At 42.3% G+C, this 27,921-nt stretch overlaps 1 protein-coding gene across 1 annotated transcript; it reads left to right on the top strand.

Annotated features, from left to right (window-relative positions):
* Window positions 1–19: 19 nt before the first annotated feature.
* Window positions 20–27,901, top strand: ptpn9a (protein tyrosine phosphatase non-receptor type 9a). Its single transcript, XM_080864686.1, has 13 exons — window positions 20–629; window positions 12,746–12,889; window positions 16,802–16,891; window positions 18,101–18,225; window positions 18,709–18,814; window positions 19,506–19,616; window positions 21,462–21,778; window positions 22,278–22,365; window positions 22,627–22,696; window positions 24,640–24,718; window positions 24,813–24,963; window positions 25,191–25,398; window positions 26,355–27,901. The coding sequence occupies exons 1-13, from the start codon at window positions 534–536 to the stop codon at window positions 26,543–26,545; spliced, it is 1,776 nt and encodes a 591-aa protein (XP_080720812.1). The 5' UTR covers window positions 20–533; the 3' UTR covers window positions 26,546–27,901.
* Window positions 27,902–27,921: the final 20 nt, after the last annotated feature.

Raw genomic sequence — 27,921 nt, 5'->3', positions numbered from 1 at the left:
AGGGGGGGCGCAGCAATACGCAGAGAGAAAAGCCTGCTGTCTCTCGCGGTGCTCAGGGTCGTGCGCGTGTCACCGTCTCACAGCATAAAGGCGAGGTTCACAGCTTCAAAACTTGCGATACATGGCTTGGAGGAGGCAGCGGGCAGCCGCAGTCCGACGTGTGCTGAACACGGTCTGAACCCGAGCTGAATGAAGCGAGTCCTCGTCTAGGCTGTTCCGAGCGCCGTGCTTTTCCCCCCTCCTTCCCTTTTCCATTTCTAATTTCCTTCTCGGTGAAATCTGACACATCAGCGGCTCGCTCGAGTTTGTAGACTGGTAGATTTATGCTAATTGGCCCGCGTGCTTCGCGATCGCAGGCGGTATCAGAAGCAAACACACTCGGCTGAAAACTGTGGCGTTTTTAGATGCCTTCAAGTTTGTGAGCGAGAGGGACAACCCTCCCCCTCCTCTTCCACCTCCTCCACCTCCTCCTCCAAACCCCGTTTTTTCACACGAGGGACAGACACACCGACATCACCGACATCCTCTGCTGTATGAAACGGATCAGTGTCGGGAAGGAAACAAAAAAAGAAGTGGTCAAAGATTTGACGGGAATCATGGCAGCTACTTTATCAGCGGAGGAAGAGCAGGTAGGCCCTGAGAGTCCGTGTCTTTTACACTTCTTCGTTTCTGGGTTATGTTGGCTAACAATAAATAAATAAATAAAAATCTTTCAGTCTCGAGACTCTACCTGGAGGCTTTTTTGCCCTGTGTACTGCGAGTGCGCAAATGGTGGCTGTGCTCCGAAACGGTCCTGAATGCCGAGCGGAAATATTGTATCGATTTCTGGCGCATTACTGCTCTCTTTGCATCACTGTCAGCGGCTGAGCTGATGGGCTGCAGCACAGGCCGAGCTTGTCTTTATCGCCCCCCTAGAAAATGGAAGGGAAGGGGGGCATGTTTGTTTCGTGTGTCGTAGTTAAACACGGTGTATTGACGGGAAACTGCTTGGCCGCGAGAGTCGGAAACGCTGGCCGGTCTTTGACAAAATGTACACAGTAGAAACTTGGCTCAGCGTAAAGAGTCATACCGTGCCATCCGAGCACATTTTAACGCACATATCGCCGCACTTTCCAAGTTAAGGATGGAGGAAGTGCGTTTCTCTCAAATATTTCAGTACTTTGTTGTTTGCTTTAAGTAAAAATAGCCGTGCAAACTCTGTCCCCACACTTTTAAACACCAGCTTTAAGTTATCATATCGTTTTCGACATTATTGGCCTGTTTTTCTACTTCGAGGCTTGGAAGTAGTGAGAAGTGGGAGAATTCTGAGAAAACTATTCCAAGAACAGGAATTGGCCTATTGGCTCATTCTAGGCTTCAAGAACTCTGAGCCCGAAGAACGGAGCGTTTATTCTAGGAATGATGAGACTCTTGATTATTGGAGCAGAAGGATTTTCTTGATAAGTCCCTTAGATGATGGACAGATAAGCAGCCAGCCTTTGTTTTTGTTTGTTTGCGATAATGTCTGAACAGGTCCTCAAGTGTAAAGATTTACTTGTTTGCTCTTTTTTGACTTGTGATTTTTGAGTTGAATATTCCTGCGATTTCAAGTATTTAATCATATGAGGATGGAAATCTTTTACAGACCTAGCTATAAAACAGAGTGTAGTAGTAGAGTTATGCATGAATGGTAGAGGTGGGCAGATCGAAATATCGATGGTATCGATGCCGATGCTGGTATCGGTATCTTACATAGGCGAGTTCAGACTCTTTTTAGGGGTGCTCAAGTGTCCCTCAATTTCATCACACCACCCCTAAAGAAAACTGCCCAGTGTTCTTGGTGTTATGATGATTCAGTCTCTCACAGAGGAGTTGCTTCTTCAGCAGTGTGGTTTGTCATTAATACTCTAGATAAGACTTGAGTTGCTGCACCAGAAAGAATATGCAGGGGTAATTTCATGACCAGAGATGGGCAGTAACGCGTTACTTGTAACGCGTTACTGTAATCTGATTACTTTTTTCAGGTAACGAGTAAAGTAAGGGATTACTATTGCAAAAACGGTAATTAGATTACCGTTACTTTCCCGTAGGAACGCTGCGTTACTAAAACCATGATTTTTTTTTGCAAGAATGTCTCATGACAGTGACATAAGCGAGTGCAACGTTCGTGACAACAGCTGTGTGCAGATCAACAGTGCATCATATATTGAGTGCAGAGAGAGTATGAGCATGCAGCGTTTAAAGCGTGGAAGTACTGACCTTATTTTGAGTTTGATTCCATAAAAAGTGACAAAAACATTAGTGTCCGTTGTGCGTGGGAAGAAAACTTCTTTTTACAGCGAAAAAAACCCCCTAAACTTCCAAGCAAGCACCAAGTGCGCTAAGATGTAATGGGAAACTCACAGAGAAACTCGCGGATTCTTCCACTGACCGCTGCGGCACACCTGCACCAGGGTAAACCTCCGCCTATGCCACTCCTGCTTTACAGGTGAAAATAGAGCAACAGGACCGCTAATCTTTGATGTTATTTATTTTCTGCTGTGTTTTATTTGCATCTATTTGAAAGACTGAGTGTAAACACACAAAAAAAATATATTTTATGTGCTGGAATGTGCAGAAAATAAGTTTAAATGTTAAACAAATTTCTTCCAGTCAGAGAATGTTGCATATAATTTAATTTTTGCTTGATGCATAAAGTTAAAAGGTTAAAACTAATAAAACAAGTTTTAAAAAGAGACGTTTCCATTTGATTACATTTTGTATGATGGATTATGTAGAAAAAGTAGAATTGGGCTGAAAGATCTATCGCTTTATCACCTCTTCAGGTTGTAAATCGTGTTTTAAAAAAGTAACTAAGTAACTAAGTAATTAATTACTTTTGAAAATAAGTAATCAGTAAAGTAACGGGATTACTTTTTTGGGGGAGTAATCGGTAATTAGTTACTGATTACTTTTTTCAAGTAACTTGACCAACACTGTTCATGACACAAATCAGTGATTAGCTTAGCTAATGTAGCCTAAATCACCAGAGATTATTTGCTAATTTTAGCTTTTCAAGCCACTAGTCTGCTGGCAACTAGTGATATACCAGCAAAGGAGCTGATGTACTTTATTTGCGCACTTTTTAGTTTGTTAAAGATTTCTATTCCGGTTCTGCGCTTCATTGTTTGTCTGCAGTACAGCTCCTGATCCAGGTGAGAGCAAGTCGAAAGGAAGTTTACGTCCAGTAGCAGCCTGTAGTCAGTCTGAATATTGTTATAAATGAGGAGCAGTTTATGCCTTTCATTGGTTTGTAAGTTCTGCTTCGCTGTTACAGTTGAACTTTTGGGTAACAGCACAAAGTCGGAGAGAACAGAAGTGAGCACAATGAAGACGGCAGAGAGAGGAAAACAAACGGGCAAGAGTGAACCTGTAGTCAAGGTCAACAAAATTATAAAGGAAGTGTTGCTTCCGTTTTGCCCATATTCTTTGATAATGATTTTTTTTTTTCTCACTCAGTGTCTAGGTGGGTTCTCTCCAGGTACTCTGGCTTCCTCCCACACTGTAAACACATGCAGTCAGTGGGGTTATGTTAAGTGGTGATTCTTAACTGCTCATAGGTCTGAATGGTTGTCTGTCTGTGTTAGTCATGTGACCGTCTCGCAACCTGTCCAAAGTGTAGCCCACCTCTCGCCCTATGGCAGTTGGGATAGACTCCAGCCTCCCCACAACCCTAATAAGTATAAGTGAAAGAGAATGGATGGATAATTTTACATGCATTTAATGGAAGCTTTGTGTGCATACTTTATATTGTAAGGTAGCCCCTACAACAGTCATGACTCCCTATGAGCAAGCCCTTTGGTAACAGTGGGAAGGAAGAAACCTCGAGCAGAACCAGGCTCTGAGAAGGGAGGCTATCTGCCGCGACCAGCTGGGGTGAGGGGAGGAAGATGGGACAAAATACATGCTGTGGAAGGGAGCCAGAGATTAATAACAGTAATGATTCAATGCAGAGAGGTTTATTAACACACGGTGTGGGAGAAAGGTGACTGAAGAAGAAATACTCAATGCATCATGGGAATCCCCCAGCAGCCTACACCTATTGCAGCATAACAAAGGGAGGATTCAGGGTCACATGATCCAGTCCTGACTATATGCTCTAGCTTGCAGAATGGATTTTCCACTTTCTGTATTGAAAAATGTTGCTTTAAGTGCTTGAGGATTTGGTTGACTTCCTCTATGTGGTTAAGAGACTGAACCAGTGTCGTGCATGTTTCTTCTTTCTCCTCGCAAACTGTTATTTAACTTATTTTGAAACGTTTGCTCAACATGAGTGAGCCTCTGACTCAGATTTGATAACTAAAGTGTTTGTGATGTGCTATTCGGTATTGGCTGTTTTCAGGAAAAATAGCATGTGTGCAAAAATGTAAATAGAAATGTAATTGAAAATAGCACCGAGATGAATGATCAGATAAACTGAGACTGGGGCCACGAAAGACTGTAAAGTCTGTGTACTGTGGGGGGAGGAAGGGAGGTTTCTGGCAGAACATCTCAGAAATAATTAGGTTAGTTTGTAATATGATTGGGTATAAAAAGAACATCCCTGTGAGGCTTTTCAGTCAGAAGATGGGAAGAGGCTCAGCGCTCTGCAAAAGACCGCATGGGCAACAGTTTAACTAGGATGTTTCTCAAAGTAAAAGTTTAGGCTTCTCATTATCTGTAGTACATGGTATCATTAACAGATTCAGAGAATCCAGAGAAATCCCTGCACACGAGGCCAAAAACCAATATTTATCGGCCCTGATTTTTCTTTTTTGGGCCCTGGGGCGGCTCTGCATTTAAAATCAAATGCTCTTCTGAGTTTAAAAAAAAAAAAAAATCTGCGTGGGCTATGGGAGACGTACCAAAAACTGCATTTACAAATGTGAGTTAAAACACAATGTGAGAGATCCAGAAATGCTATCAGCTTCTCAGGATCCCAGCTCATAAAAGATGGACTGAAGTCAAAGTGGAAAAACTGTGGTGGATGAATGAAAACTTGGAATTTTGATTTGGAAGTCATGGATGCTGCAATGCTGCTATCTGGATAATTTGTCAACATACAGCCTGCAATGACCACTGACATTGGTAACTTGGAGATCAGTGAAGGCGACATGAATGTTATAAACAGGTTTTTAAGCATTTACTGCCACACAGGTTTTCCCTTCTTTCTGGGACGGCTTTGTTTACTCAAGAACTGTAATGTCATTCACATTCTGCACATATTGTAGCAGTACGGTTGAGTAGTAAGACCAGCTGCTAAGGTGGCCTGCCTGCAGTCCAGATAGGTCATGCATCATGAAATGCAAAGACCCAAAACTGCCTTTGTGTTTTTTCTCAATTACATACAGAGTAGAGCAGGGCGATATGACCAAAAATATTTATCACGATATACATTTGAAAATTTACGATAACGATATAACTGACGATATAATTGACACTAGACAAAATACTTTACAACTCCACAACTTTATTAGTGCAACAAACCCATCAATGTATTTTCACTTAAACAAGCAGCTTTTTTTTATGTGCATTAGTTATATAAAAACGTAACAGTGCAAATGCAAATTCCTTGCTGACAGTTTAACCAAAAGGCATTTCCAGTGGAAACTGGCCGACATATCCTCAGCATAACCATGTATAATATCCACAAAACTTAAAAATAGCTTATACACACAATACGGTAATATTATGTTGAAGCACAGTACGTATCACTCCGCGAGGCTCCTGGCTACAATAGCCGTAATGCTCCGACAATCCATCAAGCGGTGCGGGTTCGTAGCTTAGCAAAGTCGTACTGAAACATTTGACAGATTTTCATTTCGAGGTCAGTAAACACAACCAGAATTCATACATAAGGCACACGGGATTATAAGGGGCACTGTCGATTTTCAGAAAAATCAAAGGATTGATTTTAAGTGTGCCGTATTTTCCAAACAACACGGTAATAACGATGGCCTGCTAGCATGCTCTACCAAAAATAGTGCTTTGTTGTGTATCTGACGGATGAAAGCCAGACCAGTTCCACACCACTGAAGTTGCAGCATTTTTACAAACTAGTTCTGGTTCATCCGTTTCATTCAACGATCCACTTTCGCTCTTCTCATTCTGTGTCGCCGCCATGTGCGTATGTAAACATAGGGCTGCGCATTCGCGTTTTACCCATATTCTATCGCGATATTTCATTTTCTTATCGTTGCCCAAAATTACACCGGTATTACCGTGAACGGTATGATATAGCCCAGCCCTAATACAGAGTTTATATGATTTGCAAACAAATGCATTCCACATTTATTTACATTTAAAGATTAGTTGTGCTTCTTTTGGGTTTTTTTTTGGGGGGGGGGGTGTTAAATGTAAAGTTAGCATAACCATCTGTTCTCAGAAATCAGTGTTTGATCCTCTATGGGTTGTCGTACAGTTTCTGGTATTTTTTCCACCTCATTGATGTCACTGATGATACTCGAGATAGTAGAGGACGTTTCTCAATATAATTCAGTTTAAAAAATAATAATAATAATAATAATAAAAGCACCACAGACTGCTGCCTCTAAAAATAAATTCAAGTTGAATCAACAGCAGTCTAACTCATTCATGAAGGTAGGGGTTTATGTATGGCTGTCGTATTAGATTATGTAAGATTTCATCAGCTTCTGGTTTAGACATAACCAGTTGAAGTTATCTCGCTGTTAAGCTTACCCAATTATTTCGAAATCCAGCGTCAGCAGAGCAGTGCAGTTACTGTGGTGGAATAACTATGACTTTGCAGAAGCTCGATTTCTCATATATACTACTTCTCGGTGCCAGTCATGCTCGTGCTTTCTCTTTCCACCGAGTCCTCATCATCTGGCCAGCAGAAAGCTCCTTATCTGCCTGCTCCATTTCCTGTGTGAGCCAGGGCCCCTGCTAGGGTACCGGACGCCCTCATTACATCTGCAGCCGTGTGTGTGTGTGTGTGTGTGTGTGTGTGTGTGTGTGTGTGTGTGTGTGTGTTCTCTTGGGAGTATACACTGGTGTAGTGGTACTTCATTCTAAAGGCAGCTGTTAAAAGTATTTCCACTAGACTCTGGGTGGGGGGACTTTATGAGTTACAGAGTGTGTGTGTTGAGTAGAGTCTACTCCCCGGAAGCAGCAGAGTGAGGGAAAGTGGGAATAGGGAGATAGTGACGTTATTGACTTCCTGTTTTGGTATTGACTCGTGCCAAATGGGACTCAGTGAAGTGAATCGAAGGCGCTTGGCAACAGCAGTCCTACATTTGTAAATAGATTAGCATGGCATCTGTAATCAAATAAATGCTGGAAAAACCATGTGACGGGCAGCCATGAATCCCGGGCGGGCGGGCGGGGGGGGGGGGGGGGGGGAATGATGAAGAAATGCATCAGCCTTCTTCCTAAGATCAAAGTGTAAGCATGACACTGCAGACACCCCTGCAGCACTGTTTTCAGTAATCCTTCCATAAAATATAAGCTGACACACTGATACAGTCACCACGAATCCTTCTCGGATTATAAATACAGCGGACTGATTATTGATGTCAGTACTGAGACATTCAGGACTAGTTCTTATAACCAAGCATTGTGGTACATGTGAAAATTCCAGTTTGCACATTAATCAGGTGCTTCATTATGTACCATTCAACTGCTGGTTAATGAGAGTTTCTAATCAGCCATATAGCAGCAACTCGGTGCATTTTAGGCATGAAGAACTGATCAATAAGAACCTGTTGCAGTTCAAAGTGAGCATCAGGATGCGGAAGAGAAGTTGGGGGGGATACAGAGACTGGTATGAAAAAATTAAGCTGATGGGAAGGCGACAGTGACTCAATATCCACTTGTTACAACAAGAGGTGTGCAGAAGAGCATCTCCGAAGCCACAACATATTGAACGTTGGAGCAGATGGCCTACAGTGGCAGGGGACCACGTGGGTGTCACAACTGTCAGTTAAGAAAGGGGAAATTGAGGCTAATTGGACAACAGAAGAAATTTGAAGTGAGGGTGAGTTGGCTTGTCTGATAACCACTTGTTACATCCATGGTGTGCAGAACAGCATCTCTGAACCCACAACATGTTAAACTTTGAAGTAGATGATACTTGTTCACCAAAATCAGAAAATAAAAAAAAATTGGAAAAATTTTGCATAAAGAATATGAAAAAATGGAGCCATCTCCCTTGTATTATCGTTTCAGGCTGGTTGTATAATAGTGTGAGGGATATTTTCCTGACACACTTAGGTCTCCTAATGGCAACTGAGCATCCTTTAGACACCTGAAGTTACTTAGATTTTGTTGCTGACCATGTCCATCCCCGTCTCCTGATGGCTGCTTTCAGCAGGATAACAGAGCATGTCACAAAACTTGGATCTTGAATGTGAGACTGAACTCAGGTGACCTCCACAATCACCAGATCTCAATCCAATAGAGCACCTTCACATAATGGTCGTGCAGTCGACAAATCTGCAGCAACTTTCTGATGCCATTATATCAATATGGAGCAAATATTATTGTTTACTGTAAGCTTATTTGAAGTAAACATGCACAGAAAGAATTGACTTGTTTTACTTATAACATGTTGGGCCTCAGACCCTCATCAGGCAAAGTTTATGCAAACAGTGCTTTGTTTTTCTGTCCAGTTAAGAGTTTTTGATCCTGGTTTACTAAATACAGTTTTTCTACTGATGACTGGACAGAACAAAACCTTTGCACATGGATCTTAACTCAGACACAAGGAAGATGTGACTGGGATGTTTTATTCACAAAAATGAATAGAAAGTAATCACGATAACTGATTGGCAACATTGTTGCTCAAAATAGTCACCCTGGAGTTACCTTGACATAAAAAGTATAGCAGTATTGGATGGTAATTGCAGCTTACCACGACGTTGTTCCTTGGAGACAAATTGCAAGATTATTTAGTCATTATTGATGAACTACTTTTTCAACATGCATGCTCGTAGCATGGTGGGCAGTTGTGGCAGGAGCCTTAGTCTTAGAAGAACGTGGGTTGAAGCAGCATAGAATAAAGGTTGTCAATGAATGTAGGGGAATGTACTATAATAATAGTCGTGTGGCATGACATTTGGATCACACAGAAAATAGGAGTGTAGAGGATAATGTGTGTTAATCAACTTTCAGTTGTCAAAGTGGAAATGCTGACTAAATGAATGCATTGCCAGTATGCTGCTATCAGTAATGATTTCCACAATGCAAAGTGCAGCATTATAAAGGTGTGAAAGTGATATCATGGTTCATTAGTTTCTTGAATCTGTTAACTCCTGACTGCTGCTGATTATAGCCCCTTTCTCCCTATAGCAGACATCTTCCTGTAGCAGTGACCCCTTTAGGGTGGGGTGTTGTAACATGTTTGTACAACTGGATCTTTGCTTTTAGCGCTAATAATCAATCACAACTTCATCAGTTAACTCCCAACACAGGAGGTCGCAACCACAGCAAATCTGATCAATTAGTTATTGTCTGTCATCGTCCGCCACAACCAGCGAACAACACTCACAACAAAAACAGGATTATGTAACGTCAGGCCAGAAAATGTTTCTCTCTGCAGTCAGGATGACTTGTGACTAGATACAAACTCATTCTGTGCTCACAGAAATCCCTCTGGCTATGGCAGGACACATAAGCTCGAATCAAGTGGTGTTGTTTTTTTTGTTTTTTGTTTTTTTTGTTTTGTTTTGTTTTAAGTAATTGAACTTCAAGGAAAAAAGAAAATCTCCAGTTATTTCAAAAGTGGGGCAAGTCAGCCAAATATTTATGCATCCTCCAGGAATTGAATAAGTCACTCCTCTGCAGTGAGTCTTCCACAGCAATCCGGTGTGCTATCATGAAAACAAACTGGTTCATCCTCACATTCCACTCTTGGCAGATATGGCCCCAGTGTAGAAAAGCCAAACAAGACTGGCTTCTACTGGAACACAGGGTCACCACCTGGAGTTGGCAGGCTGTCCTTAAAAGGCTATGAGCAGCTGTCAGACCGCTGAAGTTTTTGGAAACCTGAGTGTACCTGAAGGTAACCTGACAGGAAGCGGTCTTTGGCCAACAAAAGAGCGCAAACGCTTAACGTTGCAGCAACAACAAAGAGCACAAGGCCCATATTAAATACCTGTTGTGCTTTTAGATTTGTAGACTAGAATTTTGTAATATTAGATAGCTGTACTCGGAGCCAAAGCAAAGGAAACATCCCACGTTGAATGTCATGAAATGTGCTGGAGAGGTGGCGGCCAGAGGAAGAAGCCAATAAATGTTATGAATCTGGATCATTTTCTTTAAAGTTGCGAGTTGCGTCAAATGCGTTTGCTTTGACTGAGGACTTCGCTTGTCAAGCCCACTTGCGGATTGCATGTATGTTAGATTTTTTTTTTTTTTTCTTGTTATCGCTGAGTAGATTTATCACAGTTTTCCCTGCAAATATTTCCAATATATTTTAATGGAGGTATATCTAACAAAACAAACTAGTCCGAAGTCCACTGCTTGTGTATCGCACAGATCTGCAAAGGGCACTGGGTAAACTGGACCTAGCTCCGTGGTCCAAAACAGGACCTTATTGGTTTCGCTTGTTTCTGGTTGTTGGACCAATAATGGACAGATTTCTTTTGTTTGTTTGTTTGTTTTCCATCTCTCTAAACCCTGTTGTTTGGAATCTGGCATACTGGATTCACAAGAGAAATCTGCAGACACGGTTGTCACTTTTCCGTGGCAGGAATTCCAGGCAGGCATGTGGCGGGGCAAACATTTAGAGGAATGGACCCTTAATGGCCCCTTTTTGTTTGCATGTCTGTGTAGGACACATTAATGAGTTTGCAGTAATTTTGTGTCGGCAGCTTTTCCCCAGCTGCTCAGAAGAAAGTACCATGAAGTACATACATTCAGAAGTATCGCAGCAGGTGTATCTTAATGGCTCATTCCAGGATTTTTATTTTCCTTGCTCTTCTCTGTTGGCCATTCCCACATTTTATGACACATTGTATCTTCTCTACAGTGAAAACCTCATAACTCATTATACCCTCCCCCGCTTCCCTTCCACATTTTTTTCCCATGAGAATCGGATGTCAACAGGCCTCAGCCCTGTCAGGTGCAATCATCCCTCATCCCTTGCATGCTAAGGCCTCTTGAACAGAGCAAAAGCTGCAGGCCCTCCTGCTTTTGAAAGCACTAGCTCTGCCGAGGGGAGACAGTGGCATCCTGTCTTCAGGCTCGGCGCTCATCAGGGATCGTTCTGTATTCCTGAAGAGCTGCGGATTCCCTGAACTTGACTTCCTGTCTCCCGAGCGTGCCCCACTGCTGCCGTGCCTGAGCAGAAAAGCGGAACCCTGTGTTTTCTGAAAGCGTGAGCTTTCATTGCCTCCTCCTGTCGTCTTTTTGAAGGATTCACTTGGTGCTGACTCGCTAACGCAGAGATTGGAAGGGGAGGGGGGGGCTGAGGGAGTGTATATAATAAGAGGGGAGAGGCAGGAAGCCCCTGAATGACTGCAGGCTAAATGCAGAAGTTACTTCCAAGATGAGCTGAAGGCCTCGAAGTTAAACACATTTTTCTAAATTACAAGTGCAGCATGAAGCCAGCAAGACATTAAAGGTATCACAATGCTGAAAGCACACTTTTTAAAAGGGAGAGAACTTTGTTACTTAAGGAAGTTATAAAAACATATTTATAGGCATCACATGTGACGATCCCACAGAGGAGTGCCGTGAGTTTGCAGTTCCCTGCAGCTGTGCAGAGCTTTATGGAGTTGGCGCATGCAGCGTTCGTGTTTTGGCTCATTTTCATCACTCATGGTGTCATTTTTGGCTGCAGCAGTTTTCAGCTGGCTGTACCTGCTCAGCACCATGTGGCACATAGACAAAGTTAACAAAAGGCTAGTGAAAATATGGAGTGTTTGGGAGCTAAAGAGCCAGATGTTTCCCTTACTGTTAGCAGAGACCACAAAAGGGGAGCAAATATTGGGCATTAATGCCAGATAACCCCCAGTAATCATAACATCAGTTGCTGTTTTCACGCTTCTTGCCATTCTGTTTCGGTCCATTAGAGATTCTTTCCTGTAGTTGCAGCCAGATTTCCTAAGAAACCAATTATCATCTTCACCTCAGATGCAGAGTTTGATGGCCAATTAATCATCTTCTCTTGAAAGAATAATGCTGACACGCAGTTCCATTTCTTGGAACAAGGCACACACACCTTTCAGTTCGAGCAAGCTCAGGACACACGACTTTACCCGTGTTGTGTGGGCTTTTTTGTTTTGTTTTGTTTTTTTATAAAAAAAAAAAAAAAGCTGGTGCTCCACAGCTAGACAAGTAATTTCACTGCCAAGTACTATTAAAAGTCTGTGCAGCCTTGTCATTAAAGCAGCTTCATGTCATAAACACCAGTTTGCAGGATTCGGTTATCTTCCCCAGCTCATGCTTCAGGCTGCGAGTTTTATTTCGAGCAACAAATGTCTCCCCGTAATGTACACGTGTCCATTTGCATGTGTCACTCCACTTTTGTGTTCATTTTGGTGTAAATGTTTACTTCATCTTCTTTCTGCTTGTTGCTACATTCTTTACTTCATTCTCAAGGATATACAGCAGCATATCCCCCACTGCAGCAGGCCATAACATTGCATCAAATAATCTCTGGGGCCGTAGATAGCACTTCCTTTGAGGATGTATCAAGTTCAAACCCCCAGTTTCACTTCCTTCCTGCTTGACCCTCAGATTTTGGGACAGCAGAGTTTTCTGACAACATCTGTGTGTGTTTCAGGCTACCAGGCAGTTTCTGGAGGAAATCAACAAGTGGACCAGTCAGCATGGAGTGTCTCCGCTGTCCAGGGAATTGGCCGTCAAGTTCCTCATGGCTCGCAAGTTTGACGTCCTCCGAGCCATCGAGCTGTTCCACAGTTACAGGGTAAGGGCATCAGTCATTATCAGCCCTTTCCTCTGTCCTCCCTCTGCTGCTGTGGATTCATCCCCTTCAGTTGAAGGAGTCTACTGTAATTTCAGCCTACAGCTAAGTTTACAAGTCCCCATTAAATCTGAGGATACACTGAATATGAAGCTGGAAGTTTTGGAGGGTTTTTTGTTTGTTTTTTAGTACATAGTATTTAAACAGGTCCTACATACAGTTCAGTATCAACAGTGCTACGGTTGTGTAAAACATACCTGCCATGTATGTTTAAGCTTGTTCTTGGCTTTGTCCTGGCAAGGTTTTGATTTCATTTACATAACCGAACAATGTTATCTTTCATTTCACCTGGGTTTGCTGTGTCACACACACGGGAGTGGCTAGAGCTCGAAACACTTAAACGCAATAGATAACATTCAGTATAAGTGGGGTTTTTTTTTTTCTTTTCCCATTTTTCTCTCCCTCCCAGCAATATTAAAAACCAAAACAAACAAAAAAAACTTCCCCAGATCTCACCTGAAATTTTATAAATAAATTTCAGATTCAGTTTTTTTTCAGGTTTAGAACAAAATAGTTTTCAATCTAAGAGAAACTGAAAACGCCGGGCAAACTAAACACAATTTAAGTGGTTGGCAAGTTTTAATTCGCACTTTGACTACTCCAAAATCTCAAAGTGTGGGTATATTTAAAAAAAAAAAAAAATAAAGAAAAATCCTGAAACTAATTTATCCCACATTTGAAGGGGGGGCACACATCCTTATGGTACAATGGTGAGATCAGCTAAAGGCAGAGATTGGATTAGTGTTGTCACTGTGGGCTGTGCAGATGGGTGCTGTTTTTATAAGGCCTCTGCTTTGCTTAAGGTCACAAGCAGGTGAAAGAACACCTTAGTGACAATGATGTGATATGTGACGCTGCGCCTCCGTCAGCCAGGGTCAAACTGCACCCAAACAAGCCCCCTGCGTTAGGTTAGGTTTAGCTCCTTTAAAGGAGGGAAAAAAATTGAAGCCCTGACTCATCTCAAGCTTATAGCAGTTGTTTTGGTGAAAAGATGGTTTCCAGTTAATAGCTGCTCTAAATTTAGATTTCTAACTGAGAGCAGCAGACTGTTATGAATCTGTAACACGTTGCTTCTGACGTATAACTACAGTTTACTGACTTGTTCCAAAGAAAATGTACACTTAGTGCTATATTCTGGGTTTCTGTGTAGTTTTTATAAAATCTGCTGCAGTTGACAACAAGCGTCCCTCTTGGTTGACGAGTGTGGGGTGTCTTCACTGTGCCCAGAAATGGCAGCACAAGGCCCTTTTTCATTGAGCATATTTCCTCAGAGGCTGTTGCCAAGCAAGAGATGGCCTGAGCAGATGCATCACAAACCTCGGGGCCTGACACACACACCAACTCGCGCACTTATTTTATTTTTTAATTTTACATCGGGGGATATTTCAAGAAGCGGTATTCAGGCTTTTCAAGCTTTCCAGAAAGCTTGTTGCGAATCAAAATAGGGGCTGGTTTGGTCAGCTGAGGTTATGAAGTCTGTCTAAAGGAGGAACATGAAGTTTCACATGTTGGGCGTGCATGCTAAACCATGTTAACACAAAAATAGTGCTGGATGTAACTACTTTGTGTTAGAGGTCAAGTGAACTAGATGGCACGTGACTTTTTTTCAGTTTACTTTGTGGGGGTGGGGTGGGGGTGATCTTGTCTTTTGTATTTTGGAGCCTTTTTGAAGCATAACAGGCAAATGACAGCTATTCATGTCAAATAGACATGGCTGATCTTCTCTTTTTTTGCTTCCTGTTTGCTTGTTGTGCTCTTAGCCACCTCCCTGGGGAGAAATGCAGTGAAAAAAGTTTAAAAACATACTGTATATCTGTAGCATGCTGGCTGTATAATCTTCTTGTGCGGGGATATCGAGAGATCACCAAAGAGTCAAAATGAAAAAAGGATTAGGTGAATCTGAGGACTCACCTGACACTACGTGTCACAGAAAGGACATCTGGTGAAATGACTATCAAGTCAGAAACTGATAAAGGTGAAACTTTCAGGGCATCAGGTCCTACTGCAGGTTTTGTTTTTTGGGGGGTTTACCCTCTAAATGTCAATACTGCTCAAAATATGAACATGCAGAATGGCATTTATCAAATTGACAAACAAAAAGTTGCCAGGCAAGTTTCACACAAATTCTAACTTCTTAATGATTGTACTTGTGGCACCGTCCTTTTCTTGTAAAGTCATTTCAGTCATCAAGGTAGCATTCACCAGTGAGTAGCTGGCTCGCTCATGACCGCCTTCGGTGTGACTTTAAGAAGGATTAGTCTCCCCTACCACGCTGCAGCTCATTTAACACAGCTTAATGCTGCGTCAGCACCAGGACGAGGCTGGGGACAAGTCATTCGTTAGGAGAATGGGGGAAGGGAGGGGGCTTGGAGGGAAAGTTTCCAGTGCGCTGTTTGTTTGGAGGGTTAGGGAAATGAGAGGTCGGCTTTAAGTGTTGCCATAAAATGAAGAATCGAACCTGGTTTAGTGCCGCGAAAGTGGCAAATGATAAACCTCAAGGATCAATTTGCCACTTGTTCATTTCCTATTGTACAATGAGATGCTACTGTGAGGTTTTAAAATGCACAAAAACATGTTTTTTCCCTGTGATGATGTTAAATAATAAACAGGAAATGCATTGCAGTATGCAGGGGGTTATTAGTCGGGGTTTAATTATGGGGACACGACAAATTTTCTGAAGTCTTTTTGCTGTCAGGGTTACTATCTATAAACTTTAATAGTTGTGGGTCATAGAAAATGTAGCATCTTGCAAATATCCAGTTTTAAAAAACAAACCGCCTCGCAGATCACCCCCTGTGTTTACGGTCTGAGGCCACAGATTGTTATATGACGGAGTGCAAAATTGGTACGATATTCTCTTAAAGACATCGTAGCGCCATATCACCCCGATAGAGCACTTCATTCTCACCCTGCAGGTTTACTTGTGGTCCCTGGAATATTTAAAAGTAGACTGGGATGCAGAGCCTGCAGATTTCAGACCCATTTGGGGAAGAGACTCTCTCTACTTTTAAGATTAGGCTTTAAAACGTTCCCTTTTGATAAATTATATAGTTGGAGCTGGATCAAGTCGTGGCAGATGGCCGCCCCTCACTGAGTCTGTCTCTGTTGGAGGTTTCTTCTGTTAAAAGGGAGTTTTTCCTTCCCACTGTTGCCAAGTGCTTGCTCATAGGGGTTTGTCTGATTGTTGGGATTTTCTCTGTATAATTAAAGTGTTTACCTTAAAGTATAAAGACCATGAAGCAACTGTTGTTGTTGGTGCTATATAAATAATTATAAATAAATAAATCTTCAATCATCTTTAGAGTGGCAAGTAAGCACTTCAGGAAAGCTGTACGGTTTAACCAAGAATGCTTTTTGTGGAAAGGGAGTGTTCTAATATGTAACTCTACAGTTTCCTTCTGACGTATTTCATGAAGTAATGGCAGTCTAGTGAAGTCTGAATCTGTACATCCGTTACCATTAAGACCCGAGTGCTTACAGTCTTAAAAGGAATAAAAGGGTTGCAGAGAAATCGTGAGCTGCAGCAGTTCCCGTCAATCTGTAGAAAAGCTTCATTTAAAACTAAAGGAGGCGTTTTAATTTGGCCAATTTCAACAGCGGGAACTCAAAGTATCTCTAGTTTAATATTGTTCACAAAAAGTCTGTAAGATCAACTATAATTGAAAAGACACGCCTAAGCTGAAGTTTAAGACTTTCCACAGAAAGTGGAAGGGGGGGCTAGCAGAGAGGAATCCTCCCGGCAGGAAAGCCAGGCAGGTGATTCACTATTGTTCAGAAAGGAATTCACCTCAAAGTGACGGCCTGTTAGAGCTGCCCCACAGCTTGCCTTCACCTGCTGTGATCTGTTTTCTTCAGGAAACGCGTCTTAAAGAAGGAATTGTCAGACTTCAGCCTCAGGAGGAGCCTCTGCGGTCCGAGCTGCTCAGTGGAAAGTTCACTGTGTTGGTAAGTGCGTTCCTGAAATATCCTCCACATTTTTAGATTCATTCAAGGTGTAATGTGTAACGTGCCCACGTGGAAATGTTGTGTATTAATATTGTGCGTGTATATGTTTAGTCAATTTCTACAACGTACCTCATCCCAGTGATTCCAGTGACGTTTAGTGTTTGTGTGTCTTTTCATCAGGCTTCTAATGCTGCTGCGTTAACAACAATAACAATGACTTTACTTCATTCCTTAGATTGAATGTTCAAAAACTAAGCCCTCATCCTGATGTGCTTTTTGGGGTGCAGGCTATTTGTTGACGTTCCAAGTGTGTTTCCTGGCCTTTTGTCAGCCAAATTGTGACCGTTAAAGATGCCGACTTCCACCGCACACACATGCAATCACACACACATTCCCATTTTCCCGCATTTCCCTTTTTTCCTTCCCCGCTGACGTGCCACAGCGGCATTGATGCTACACATCCTCTCGCCTGACGTCGGAGTTCTCCAGCCTCGGCAGCGGGCTTCACATCCTGTCTGGTGTATTTTTAGCCCTCGTGCCAGAGAATACAGGCTTATTTACTTACAAAGGAGCTTTTTCCAGAGGATCTCTGGTCACCAGCTCCACTCGAGTGAAGAGCCTCGGTTCCCCGGGCACCCCCATTCTCAGCACAGTTCAGCTTTGGCTCAGAAAATGCATTCTGTCTTTACCCCAGGAAGAAAATGAAGAGATCCAAGACCCGCGGCATCAGTAATGACAACAATTGTTCATTCTGTTGAACTGTTGACAGCCCTTTCTCTGAGCTGGCAACCAGCCAGCATGTGAACCAAAGTGCCCCCCTGTGGTCATTTTTCTTTTTCCATTCTTTCTTTTTGCACTTCTGTTTGGGTGTTGTTGTCACACTTAGCTCTAGTAAACTCCTTCGGAAACCACACAGTTTCTAAGAATGGCATCATAATTCATGCATTTGAGACACTTGAATGCTAGATATAAAGATATTCAGAATAAGGCTGGTATTTCTATGTGTGTGTGTCCATCTTGCTTATTTTCTGCCGCCTTGCTCATAACTCCACAATAAACAATACAGAATGAACCCAGTACTAATAAACAATCCCCAATTCAGTACAGGGTGGGGGTGGGGGGGGCAGCAGTTGCCTGGAAAATTGTGACAAACTGCTTTTGCTCTGCTGAATGATAACCTGCCAGTATTGTGTGCTTGTGTATTTTCAGAGTGTACGAGACCCTTCAGGGGCCTCCATCGCCTTGTACACAGCCAAACTGCATCACCCCAACAAGACAGGCAACCATGTGGTGCTTCAGGCCCTCTTCTACCTCCTGGATCGGGCTGTGGAAAGGTGAGGAACATGGATTTCAGTGAATGAAGCTGCAACAAAACGGTCACATTTTGTTTTTAATTTTTGGTGAGAGTGTCGGGTAAAGTACTGGGTATTTGTTTTTCCTTGAAATACTGCATAGTGTGGCATTGTAGCCTTTAAACGTCTTACTTAAACACATCACTCGCTTTATTTCAGTGAAAGTTTCTTTTCTTTGAAGGAATCCTATGACTCAAATTTTGTACATGAAAAGACAGTCTTACTGGAACTTGTTTAAGTCTTCCCCAAAATGACGTTTATCTGCCGTGTGGGGAATAAGTTCCACTTGACAGCACGGGTAGTAGTTAACTCATTCACTGCCAGCCATTGGCAGTGAATGAGTTAAACCCATTGACTCATGCACTGCAATTGACGGCTATAGACGTCAATGGCAGTGAATGAGTTAAATGACCTAATGAAGAGATCAAAAACCGGATTTTTTTCCTTTTTGTTTTTGTGTCACAGCTTCGAGACTCAGAGGAATGGCTTAGTGTTCATCTATGACATGGCAGGCTCCAACTACACAAACTTTGAGCTGGACCTCAGCAAGAAGATTCTCAACTTGCTCAAGGTTTGGGATTTCAGTGCAGTATAGTGAATAGGTGCTGTAAACATCAAAAATGAGATGCACATGCTCGGATTATTCACAGGACCAGATGTAAACAGTACTTTCATTGATCTAAAGGAGCTGAAAGTCTTCATTCCTTTCCAGGGCTAGAGTAACGGCTAACTGCACATTTATTTCCATCTTAGAAAGTAGTAATCTGATTTATTTATGGATGTTTTGTCTTCCAGGATTTAAGTAACTGTCCAAAAAGGCAAATGAGTGGCTCACTGTGTGAGTTGATAGCCTTTAAAGTATTACTTAATCCATATGCAGTGGCAGTGGTACTTATTTTTGCAATTGCCTGCATTTAAGTGAGTTACACTTTAAACATGTAGCAGTATGTCCGCTGGAGTCAATAACACGGACTATTATGTGGTCACATCAGCAGCAGCGGGATGTATTCTGTGCCCACATATTGATCTCTGTGGAGCAGCTGTTGTCCTCAGTCACATACAGTACACATACTGTGTACTTAATACCTAGTGCCAAGTTTATCTTATGGTACTTGTGCATCTATCTCCTGTGTTTACACTCTAAACACAGGAGAGGTTGCCCCTTAATTTACAATATATTAATAAATATAATCATGAAGTTTAAAATGTGAGTTCTAAACAAAGAATTTGGTTTACTGTAATTTACCATCTTTGTCCACCAGGGGGCATTCCCTGCCAGGCTGAAGAAGGTGCTGATCGTAGGTGCCCCGGTGTGGTTTCGAGTGCCCTACAATCTGCTCAGCCTGCTTCTCAAGGAGAAACTGAGGGAGAGGGTAAATGTTTTGACTACTTCTCAAAGTAGCTCTTCAGCTTCATTTTTATGATAATTTATTAAGTAAGGGAAGGCAAAAGCTTCATTTTTTGGTTGTTTTTTTATTTTTGTTGTTTTTTTGTTTCTTTTTTTCCCCCTCAAATGGCAGGCAGTGAGTGATTCGGTGTACCAACTGTGCTCTGTGATTATGAGATTCTTTAACTGCTTATCCTCCTGCCTCACACATGCTTTAGATGTTGAATCACTGGAGTCAGGATACCTCCTACATTATTACCAGTCATTATTTTATTAGCATGGATTTCTTAAGAGCCACTGTGCACGGGATGTATTTATTTTTATGCTAAGAGTAGGAGAAAAACTGATATTTAGGATAAAGCAGGCTTAAAACAAATGGTATCCTGTTGCTTTTTTTAATTGGTTCCATATCATGAAGTCAATTTTACATACGCAGGTAGGGGTGGGTTTTAATAATCGATTCATCGATTAAAATCGATTCTGGCTTGGATAACGTGATATAGATTCATTAAAATCCTGAATCGTTTTTTTTATATAAATGTATTTTGCCCAAAATGCCAGAATCTCTGGTGAAACATCACAAAATTTTGACAACCACCAAACATTTAAAACAGTAAATGAGAGCAGGTACACGGCTTCGGCACAAAGACGTAAACACACTGCGCGGACCCGCGGATCAGAATCGGTGAGATGTCTCCTTTCTCACCTGACGGCACGGACACGGTCGGGGCTGAAAGCCGACAGCTCGCTGATTCTGTTTCGTCAGTCCGCGCTTTGTGTTCACGCCCTTTTTGCACTGATTCTAAAGCTGTTAGTTTGATCTCTGTCCAAACAATATTGACCGAACCAGCAGCAAAAGAAGATCCAAACTAAGCTTCACATAAACATCGTCATGGACTCCCTCTGACTCTTGCTGTTTTGCTTCCACCACAATAAAATCACACTTCATGCACAGCTCTCTCTCTCTTTCTCAGTGTACTTCAAGAACAGTTTCCCGTCTATCCCCGAAATCTGTTTTCTGCATTATTCACTTGTTTGTTACGCACAAGACAACCGTTATTTACAGCGCTGTCGGCCGATGTTTTTGTTTGGGGTTTTTTTTCCCCTTTTACTTACTTCCGAAAAGAGAACCTAATTTCTGCCGTTCAACAGGCTTCTGAACAAATTAAAACTTTTTAAAATTATACAAAATGCAAAACGCTCAGCTGTGTCTCTAATAAAACCGCTGTAACTTCAGAGGTAATGTTCATAAGTTGATTAATGGTTTTCTTTCGTTTTTGATGTACTGCAGAATATTTTAATAAAATCCCAGGCCAGGAAAATCACCTTCATGTTTTTTCTGTGTTTTATCTTCAGCTACTTTGACACAAAGGCATCTGCTGTGATGCTCACACCTTTGATAAAGTCTTGCGAGTGTCAGCTTCCTTTTTATAGATACAAAAATATGTAAATGTACTGATCTGAATTATAATATTTCTGACTGTCTGAGGCAAAATTTCCCAGATTCAAATTGAATTGAATCGAATCGATTCAGGACCTTGTGAATCGGAATCGAATCGATTCTAGAAATCTGTGACGATACCCAGCCCTATACGCAGGTTCCTAACTGAGTGAGATGACACAAGTATTTGCATGCCAGCTGTAGAAAGACTGCAGCATTTTCACATTTATGTAAAGTGCACAAAAGAGAGATCCAGTTATTGTAGTCTGCCTTCAAGATATGGTAGTGCTAACAGGTTAAACTCACGGGCAGAGTGCCTTTGACCTTTTATGCCGTTTTCTTTGCGGGTAAAAACAAATCCATCTCAGTCTATGTCTCTCCTAACTCCAGGTTCAGATGGTAAAAATGGCCGAGCTGCGCCAGCACCTCCCCAGAGACTGTCTGCCTCAGCACCTTGGTGGCCTGCTACCTCTGGACGCGTACAGCTGGAACCAGCAGCTACTGGCGGGCCAGAATGGCAGAATAGACCCTGTGGATGAATTGGTGGGCATCCCCTTTGAAGATGCCTCCATTCACGTCCCCGGACCAGAGTCCATGCGCCCGCAGGAGCTGCTGACGCACCTCGGCAGGCTACAGCGCTCGGGCATCCATCAGGAGTACGAGGAGCTACGCAAAGAAGCACCACCCGGAACCTTCCACTGTGCACAGTGAGTTTAGAGCAGCAGGCGCACATTCAGTGCTCACTTTAAAATCTGATTCTGTCTGGCTGAGCAGAGCTGCCAGAAAGATTAGTTTATTAATACCTGTAATCTTTTTATGCTGTAGGTGCAGCGTGCATTCTGGGAAGGACAAAAATTAGTAGCATTGTAATGTAATCTATTCCACAGCATGTCCTTTAACCCCGACTTCAATAGATGACCTTTCTAATATTTTCAGAATGTTTTGTTTTGTTCCTTATTGGCATTTATAAAGTGGAATGTATAGCTGTGCTTGGTGACTGCATCTTTTTCCTCATTTTGCATACTTAGCCTCTAGTTTTCTATAAATTCTTCAAGTCTTCTATAAATTATAGACCTCACTTCAATGTCACATGTAACTAAGTAGCACATGACCAGAAAAGCAAAACTTTAGTTCAGTGTGTGTCGACTGTTATTGTAATTGTAAACCGCATTGGGCGGCAGCATTAAACTTTTGTTTTGTCTACAGAGCAGCCTACAATCAGGAGAAGAATCGCTACGGCGACGTGTTGTGCCTTGATCAGACGAGAGTTCGTTTGAAACCCAGAAAGAATGAGGTAAATGCTGTTTTAAAAAATGTGCATTTCATTTGATCAGTTCCATACGTGGTCACTCTTAGCTGTCAAGCTTAAAACTTCTAACTGGCTACTGCACTCCCAGTACTCAGCGGGACACCTACCAACTAGCTTATAAAGCAAACGTGTAACCAAACTGTTGGATTTTCTCCTCTAAAGTCTCTAATGCTCCGACAATTGAACTGACATGATGTGTTTGGCATTCTGTTGACCTTTTGTGACTGAGTTTTGTTGCTCTCACAGAGATCAGACTACATCAATGCGAGTTTCATGGACGGCTACAAACAGAAGAATGCCTACATTGGTACTCAAGGTACGACAAGTTAATTTATTTAAAAGGACTGTTTTGCAGTGTTATGCCACTGGCATAACACTGCAGTCCTGTTAATGAGCCAAACTGATATCATCAGTAATGTTAAGTGGACCCTACAGCCAAATAAGTGTGTGACTACAAAGGAACCTTTTTAAATGAGGACATTTGGTCATCAGTCTAAGTGGGCACTGTTACTACCACTGCTGTGTCATAAATGGCAATAAATGTAACTGAAGCATATAGGTGGACAGTGGCAGTAAGCTGAGGTGGACAGTTTGTTGCCCAATAAAATAAATATTATAATAACAGAAGTTAATACTTTCAAAGGTGTATTTCTAATTACTCTACAGTAAGTTACTGCAGATTTCTGATTAATTGAACTCTTCTGGAGTAAGGTTTTATATAAACACTTACAAGTACAAGGAGAAAAATGTTACTAGGAGGTATGTACACTGCTCAAAGCATTGTCAGTGTCTCTGCTGGTAACATGAGGTGATACCTGAACCCTACAGAGGTTGCACAGGTAGTCCAGCTCCTCCAGGATTCCACATCAATGTGTGCCATTGCCAGAAGGTTTGTGTCCCCCAGCACAGTCTCAATAGCACGGAGATGATTCCAGGAGACGGCTAGATACTCTAGGAGAGCTGGACAGGGCTGAAGAAGGCCTTTAACCCATCAGAACTTGTATCTGCCCCTTGGTGATTAAAAAATGACCTCACGTAGGCCACTGGTGTGAACATGTCTGACCAAACAATCAGAAACCGACATCATGAGGGCGCTATAAGAGCCTGACAGGTGCATAGCACCGTTGAACCCGATTGGCATTTACTACAGAATACCAGAATTGGCAGGTCCATCACACTCCATGCTTTTTACAGATCAAGGCATGTTCACCCTGAACACATGTGACAAACATGAAAGGGTGTGGAGAATGGGAGAATGTTGTGCTGCCTGTAATATCGTTCACCGTGACTGGTTTGGTGGTGAGTACCTGATGTCATCAGGCATGCATAGAATCACATGGAGGCCATACAAACTACTGAGTACTCTTGAGCTGCTGTATCAACACTGTATCACTTTTTTCGTTTGGGGTTTTTTGTTTTCTTTTTTTCTCTCCAAGGTTTCTTAGAATTCAGCCCTCTGTAGATTATCATTTCCAGCCAATGATGTAGCACCCTTTCATTCCTAACACAGTACAGAGTTGTTGTTGTTTTTTTTCCCACATTAAGATCTCATGTGTTTTCAGTGTGTTCCTCCTTTCTTAATTTCTTTTTAACACTATAGTTCAGGTAGAATTGTATTTGAACAGCTGGGAGTGAGAATAATCACTCATGCACTGATACGACCAGTTTCTGATGGTTTTGCAACATGTACCAAAACGCGCTCAACACCCAACCTTGCACAAAACTTTACTTGCAGTGCAACATTTCTTCTCTCACTACAGGAATCCCTAGGCTTCCAGGAACATTTGTAAGATCAGTGGGAAGAACAGTAACACTAATGACCGTGCACCTGAAGACCTCTGTAGTATTTTACTTAAGCTTGTGTCCATAAATACGCCGTCACCTCTGAGAATGCTGGGAAAACCTTTGCTCACTTCTGGGACTAACAGTTGCTGACTGTATGAAGACCAGTTCTTGTATAAATGCCCAAAGTTAATCTGTTTATTTTCAGAAATGATCATGTCATCCTGATTTCTGAAGACATTTCACTGCTGTAATTCAATGATTCAGAAACGACTGCTAAGACCATCAAAATTATTTGGCAGTCTTACACAATGAGCTGAATGTTTGTCTTTATTGTGGGTTAATGTATCTCATTAAGGAGCTACTCCATGCAGTTAAATGAGTATGACTCATTACGCTGGGATCAGATTTTAATTTTATTTATTTTTACTCACTGTAATTTTGATTGTCTTCGACTTTGGTGTTTGTATTGTGCAGGACCACTAGACAGGACCTACGGTGATTTCTGGAGGATGGTTTGGGAACAAAATGTCCTTGTTATTGTCATGACAACCAGGTAATGGAGTTGATGAACTAAAAGTATCTGTTTTGATTTTTAGAAGTTGAATCTGTGTTAATTTTGTCAAATACGTCCTGACCCTCTGTCGCAGGACCGACGAAGGCAGTCGGAGAAAGTGTGGGCAGTACTGGCCTCTGGAGGAAGGTGGACAGGAGGTCTATGGCCACATAGCAGTAGTGAACCAGAGGGTGGACCGCCACAGCCACTACAACCACACCACTCTTGAACTGCACAACACTGAGGTGAGAAAAAACATTTTGCTTAATGTTGCAGCCAAAAAATATCTGGCATTGCCTGAAAAGCACCAGTAACAGAGTGGGATTGATATCCTCATCATATTCTTTGCGTTCCCTAAAATGTTCAAAGTACTCCACTCCCTGGTTCAGTTGAACAAGCAGAATGCATTTTCTGTCGTACATATTTTCTATCATAAAGCGTATAACCTGTAAAATTTTATTTGTGTATTCAGACATGTGAACAGAGACAAGTGAGTCATTTCCAGTACCTCAGCTGGCCCGACTATGGCGTCCCCACCTCAGCAGTGACTCTGATTGACTTCCTGGGAGCTGTGAAGAGACAACAGAGAAAAATGGTCAAGGCTCTGGGATCTCAGTGGACAGGCCACCCGCTGGGACCGCCAATGGTGGTCCACTGTAGTGCAGGGATTGGGAGAACAGGTGAGATGCAGGGATAAAAACCTTCTTCTAGGGCTTCGGGCCGTTTTATACCCACCGTGCAGTGCCTCACAAACTGCACCCAACAGCAAAGTTGTCTGCTGTCGCTGCAGCTGGGATGAACACAAGTGTTGTTCCTGTCAGTTTTTACCACTATTTTAATGATCTAGTCATCCAGAAGCTCACGTTCACAGATTATACAGAGCTAGATGGAGCAACAAATCTTTTCATTTGAAAAGATGCAAGATTGCTTTAGTGGTGAGAATACTGTAGCAGGTACCTGCATCTTCATGGCTTGCATGAATAGATGCATGTAAAGTGACCAACACGATGGGTGTGCTTGTGCTTTAAGGCCTCAGTCACACAGTCTTAGCAACCCATCACCAACCACAGGTTGCGCAAACAAAATCTATATTCCCTGAGTGGTTGGAGACTGGTTGCTGGCTGTTAGTATGTGAACTAGCCACACAGCGAGTACTGCACCAAAAATTCTCCTTACTTTGGTAACTAGCAGATTGTTGCGGTTGGCCCTGATTTGACTACCTGTCTGCAGACCCTCATACAGAGAGGGTTTGTCTCCAAAATAAGTCATGCCTTTTGAAAGGTGTTGACTCCAATGCTAAACCACAACTTTTACTCTGATGGGAAACCTTCTGTTTCTAGTTTGCGTTGCATGGCTTCAAAATTTCTTACCACTGAGCAAGCAGTTGCAAAGTATTTTCAGAGAAGTTTGCATGATGATGCAGACTGTGAGTCGCTGCAGCAATCTGCTAGCAGCCAAAAGAATCGCAAGGAGGTTTTTTGGTACAGCAACATCCTGCAAAGAGTAACCTGAATATTCTGTTTTCCTGAATGAGTATGTTTATCAGACTGTATGAGAATAAGGCTTTTAACCAACATGATAGCGTTTCATTGTCTGTAATCTTAAAGTGTTGCCACTAACCCGCTGTTGTTGGCAGGTACCTTCTGTGCCCTGGACATCTGTCTGTCCCAGCTACAGGACGTAGGCTCACTTAACGTGTGCCAGACAGTGCACCGCATGAGAACACAGAGGGCCTTCAGCATTCAAACCCCAGACCAGTACTACTTCTGCTACAATGCCATTTTGGAACACGCCCAAAGACAGGGCCTCATCCCAGCCAATCAGTGAGCTTCAGCCATGACCTTCCAAACCAGTCCATGAGCCCTGTGATTCCTGCAGTCAAGTCTGTTAGCTCCAAGCCATGTTTTGTGATCAGTTAGCCCAGGAACTGTAACTTCCTCACAGATGCTGTCCTTACAAAAGATAAAAATAAAAACTAGGCCATAGCTTTTTGGCAGACCAAGACTGTGATGATAAAAGGCTTGATTGTTGACATAGTGTTTTTAATGATGACGTTTCTGGCAATGTGACGTTTTTGTTTATTTGCTGAACATGTCTCCAAAAATGCACGTCATTGTGGAGAAACTGCTCAGCGCAGCACAGTGGTGTTACATGCGTGAGATCAGGTCCAAGATCTTTTTTTTTTTTCTTTTTTTTTTTTTTTTTTTCCCAAAAGTAGTTTATCCCATTGAACCTTTTAACATGGACACACAGTCCAAAAAACTGCTCTTTCATTTTCCTTAACTGCTGCTGTAGTGTTTCATAAGTGTTTCTTTGCCATAATAAATGCCACCTCGGATGAGACGGAACTGTGGCTGCCATCTTGTTTCATGTGTTCTTGGACAAATTGTTCTCAGTGCGGTTGGGAAAAATTGGGGTAAAATTGCTTGAACCATTACCATGGCTGTTCACTTTGGAAGCGTGTCTATGTTGAGTAACGGTGTGTCGTGATAAATGTTTGAGCTTTGGGAGAGTCAGATTGGGATATTTTTCCACCACTGTCCTTTCTCACGTGTAGACCTGAGGGGGGGGTGCTTATACCACTGGAACTGCGGTTTAGGCATGCAGAGCGTGCTTTAGGCAGATGCAGCGGGAAAACTGATTATGCTTTTTCACTGACTTTCTAATTGGGAGCCAGCAGGCTGAAGACCGACTAATGACCGATTTGGCTGCAGACGTCGTAGGTGAAAACGGCAATGGATGGTACGAACTACTTTTGCATAGTCTCAGGAGTGTCATACCAAACACAAAGTGAAACCACAGTCAGGATAGAAGCAGTTTCATTCCATCAATGTATTCTCCTCCAGCCCAAATAAGTAAAGCAGATCCAAAATGAATCCTCTCAAATCCCAAATGGCATCATTCATTTCAGTCCATGATCGTGCCTTTTTTTTTTTTTTTTTTTTCTTGTTTTCCCCCCCTTGATATTTAGCAGAAGGACCCTTTCTGCTAAATATGGAGTCATGGCAGCTTCGCTTATAGTGAGATGGGCCATTGAGCTTTCGTTATTGTGGGAATGTATTCCTAAGCCCCCCACATGCATCCTCACACACTTGCTTAGAGCAGCCCATGCTGCAGTTACTATGCCATTTAAGCATGCATCTGTACATCAGTTAAGACCTCATGAGTAGTGCAATACTTTTTTCTTTTTAAAAAACAAAAAA

This window comes from Rhamphochromis sp. 'chilingali', assembly GCF_963969265.1.
Source record: "Rhamphochromis sp. 'chilingali' genome assembly, chromosome: 2".
Classification (NCBI taxonomy): Eukaryota; Metazoa; Chordata; class Actinopteri; order Cichliformes; family Cichlidae; genus Rhamphochromis; species Rhamphochromis sp. 'chilingali'.
The sequence above is the reverse complement of the archived record's forward strand: the minus strand, read 5'-3'. Positions and strand labels throughout refer to the sequence as shown.

Bases quoted from the DNA above. Each gene is read 5' to 3' on its own strand.
- ptpn9a (XM_080864686.1), top strand. From the start codon at position 534: ATGAAACGGATCAGTGTCGGGAAGGAAACAAAAAAAGAAGTGGTCAAA. The intron at 12,890-16,801 runs GTAAGGGCATCA...TGTTTTCTTCAG, and splicing joins AGCTGTTCCACAGTTACAGG to GAAACGCGTCTTAAAGAAGG. The intron at 21,779-22,277 runs GTGAGTTTAGAG...TTTTGTCTACAG, and splicing joins GGAACCTTCCACTGTGCACA to AGCAGCCTACAATCAGGAGA.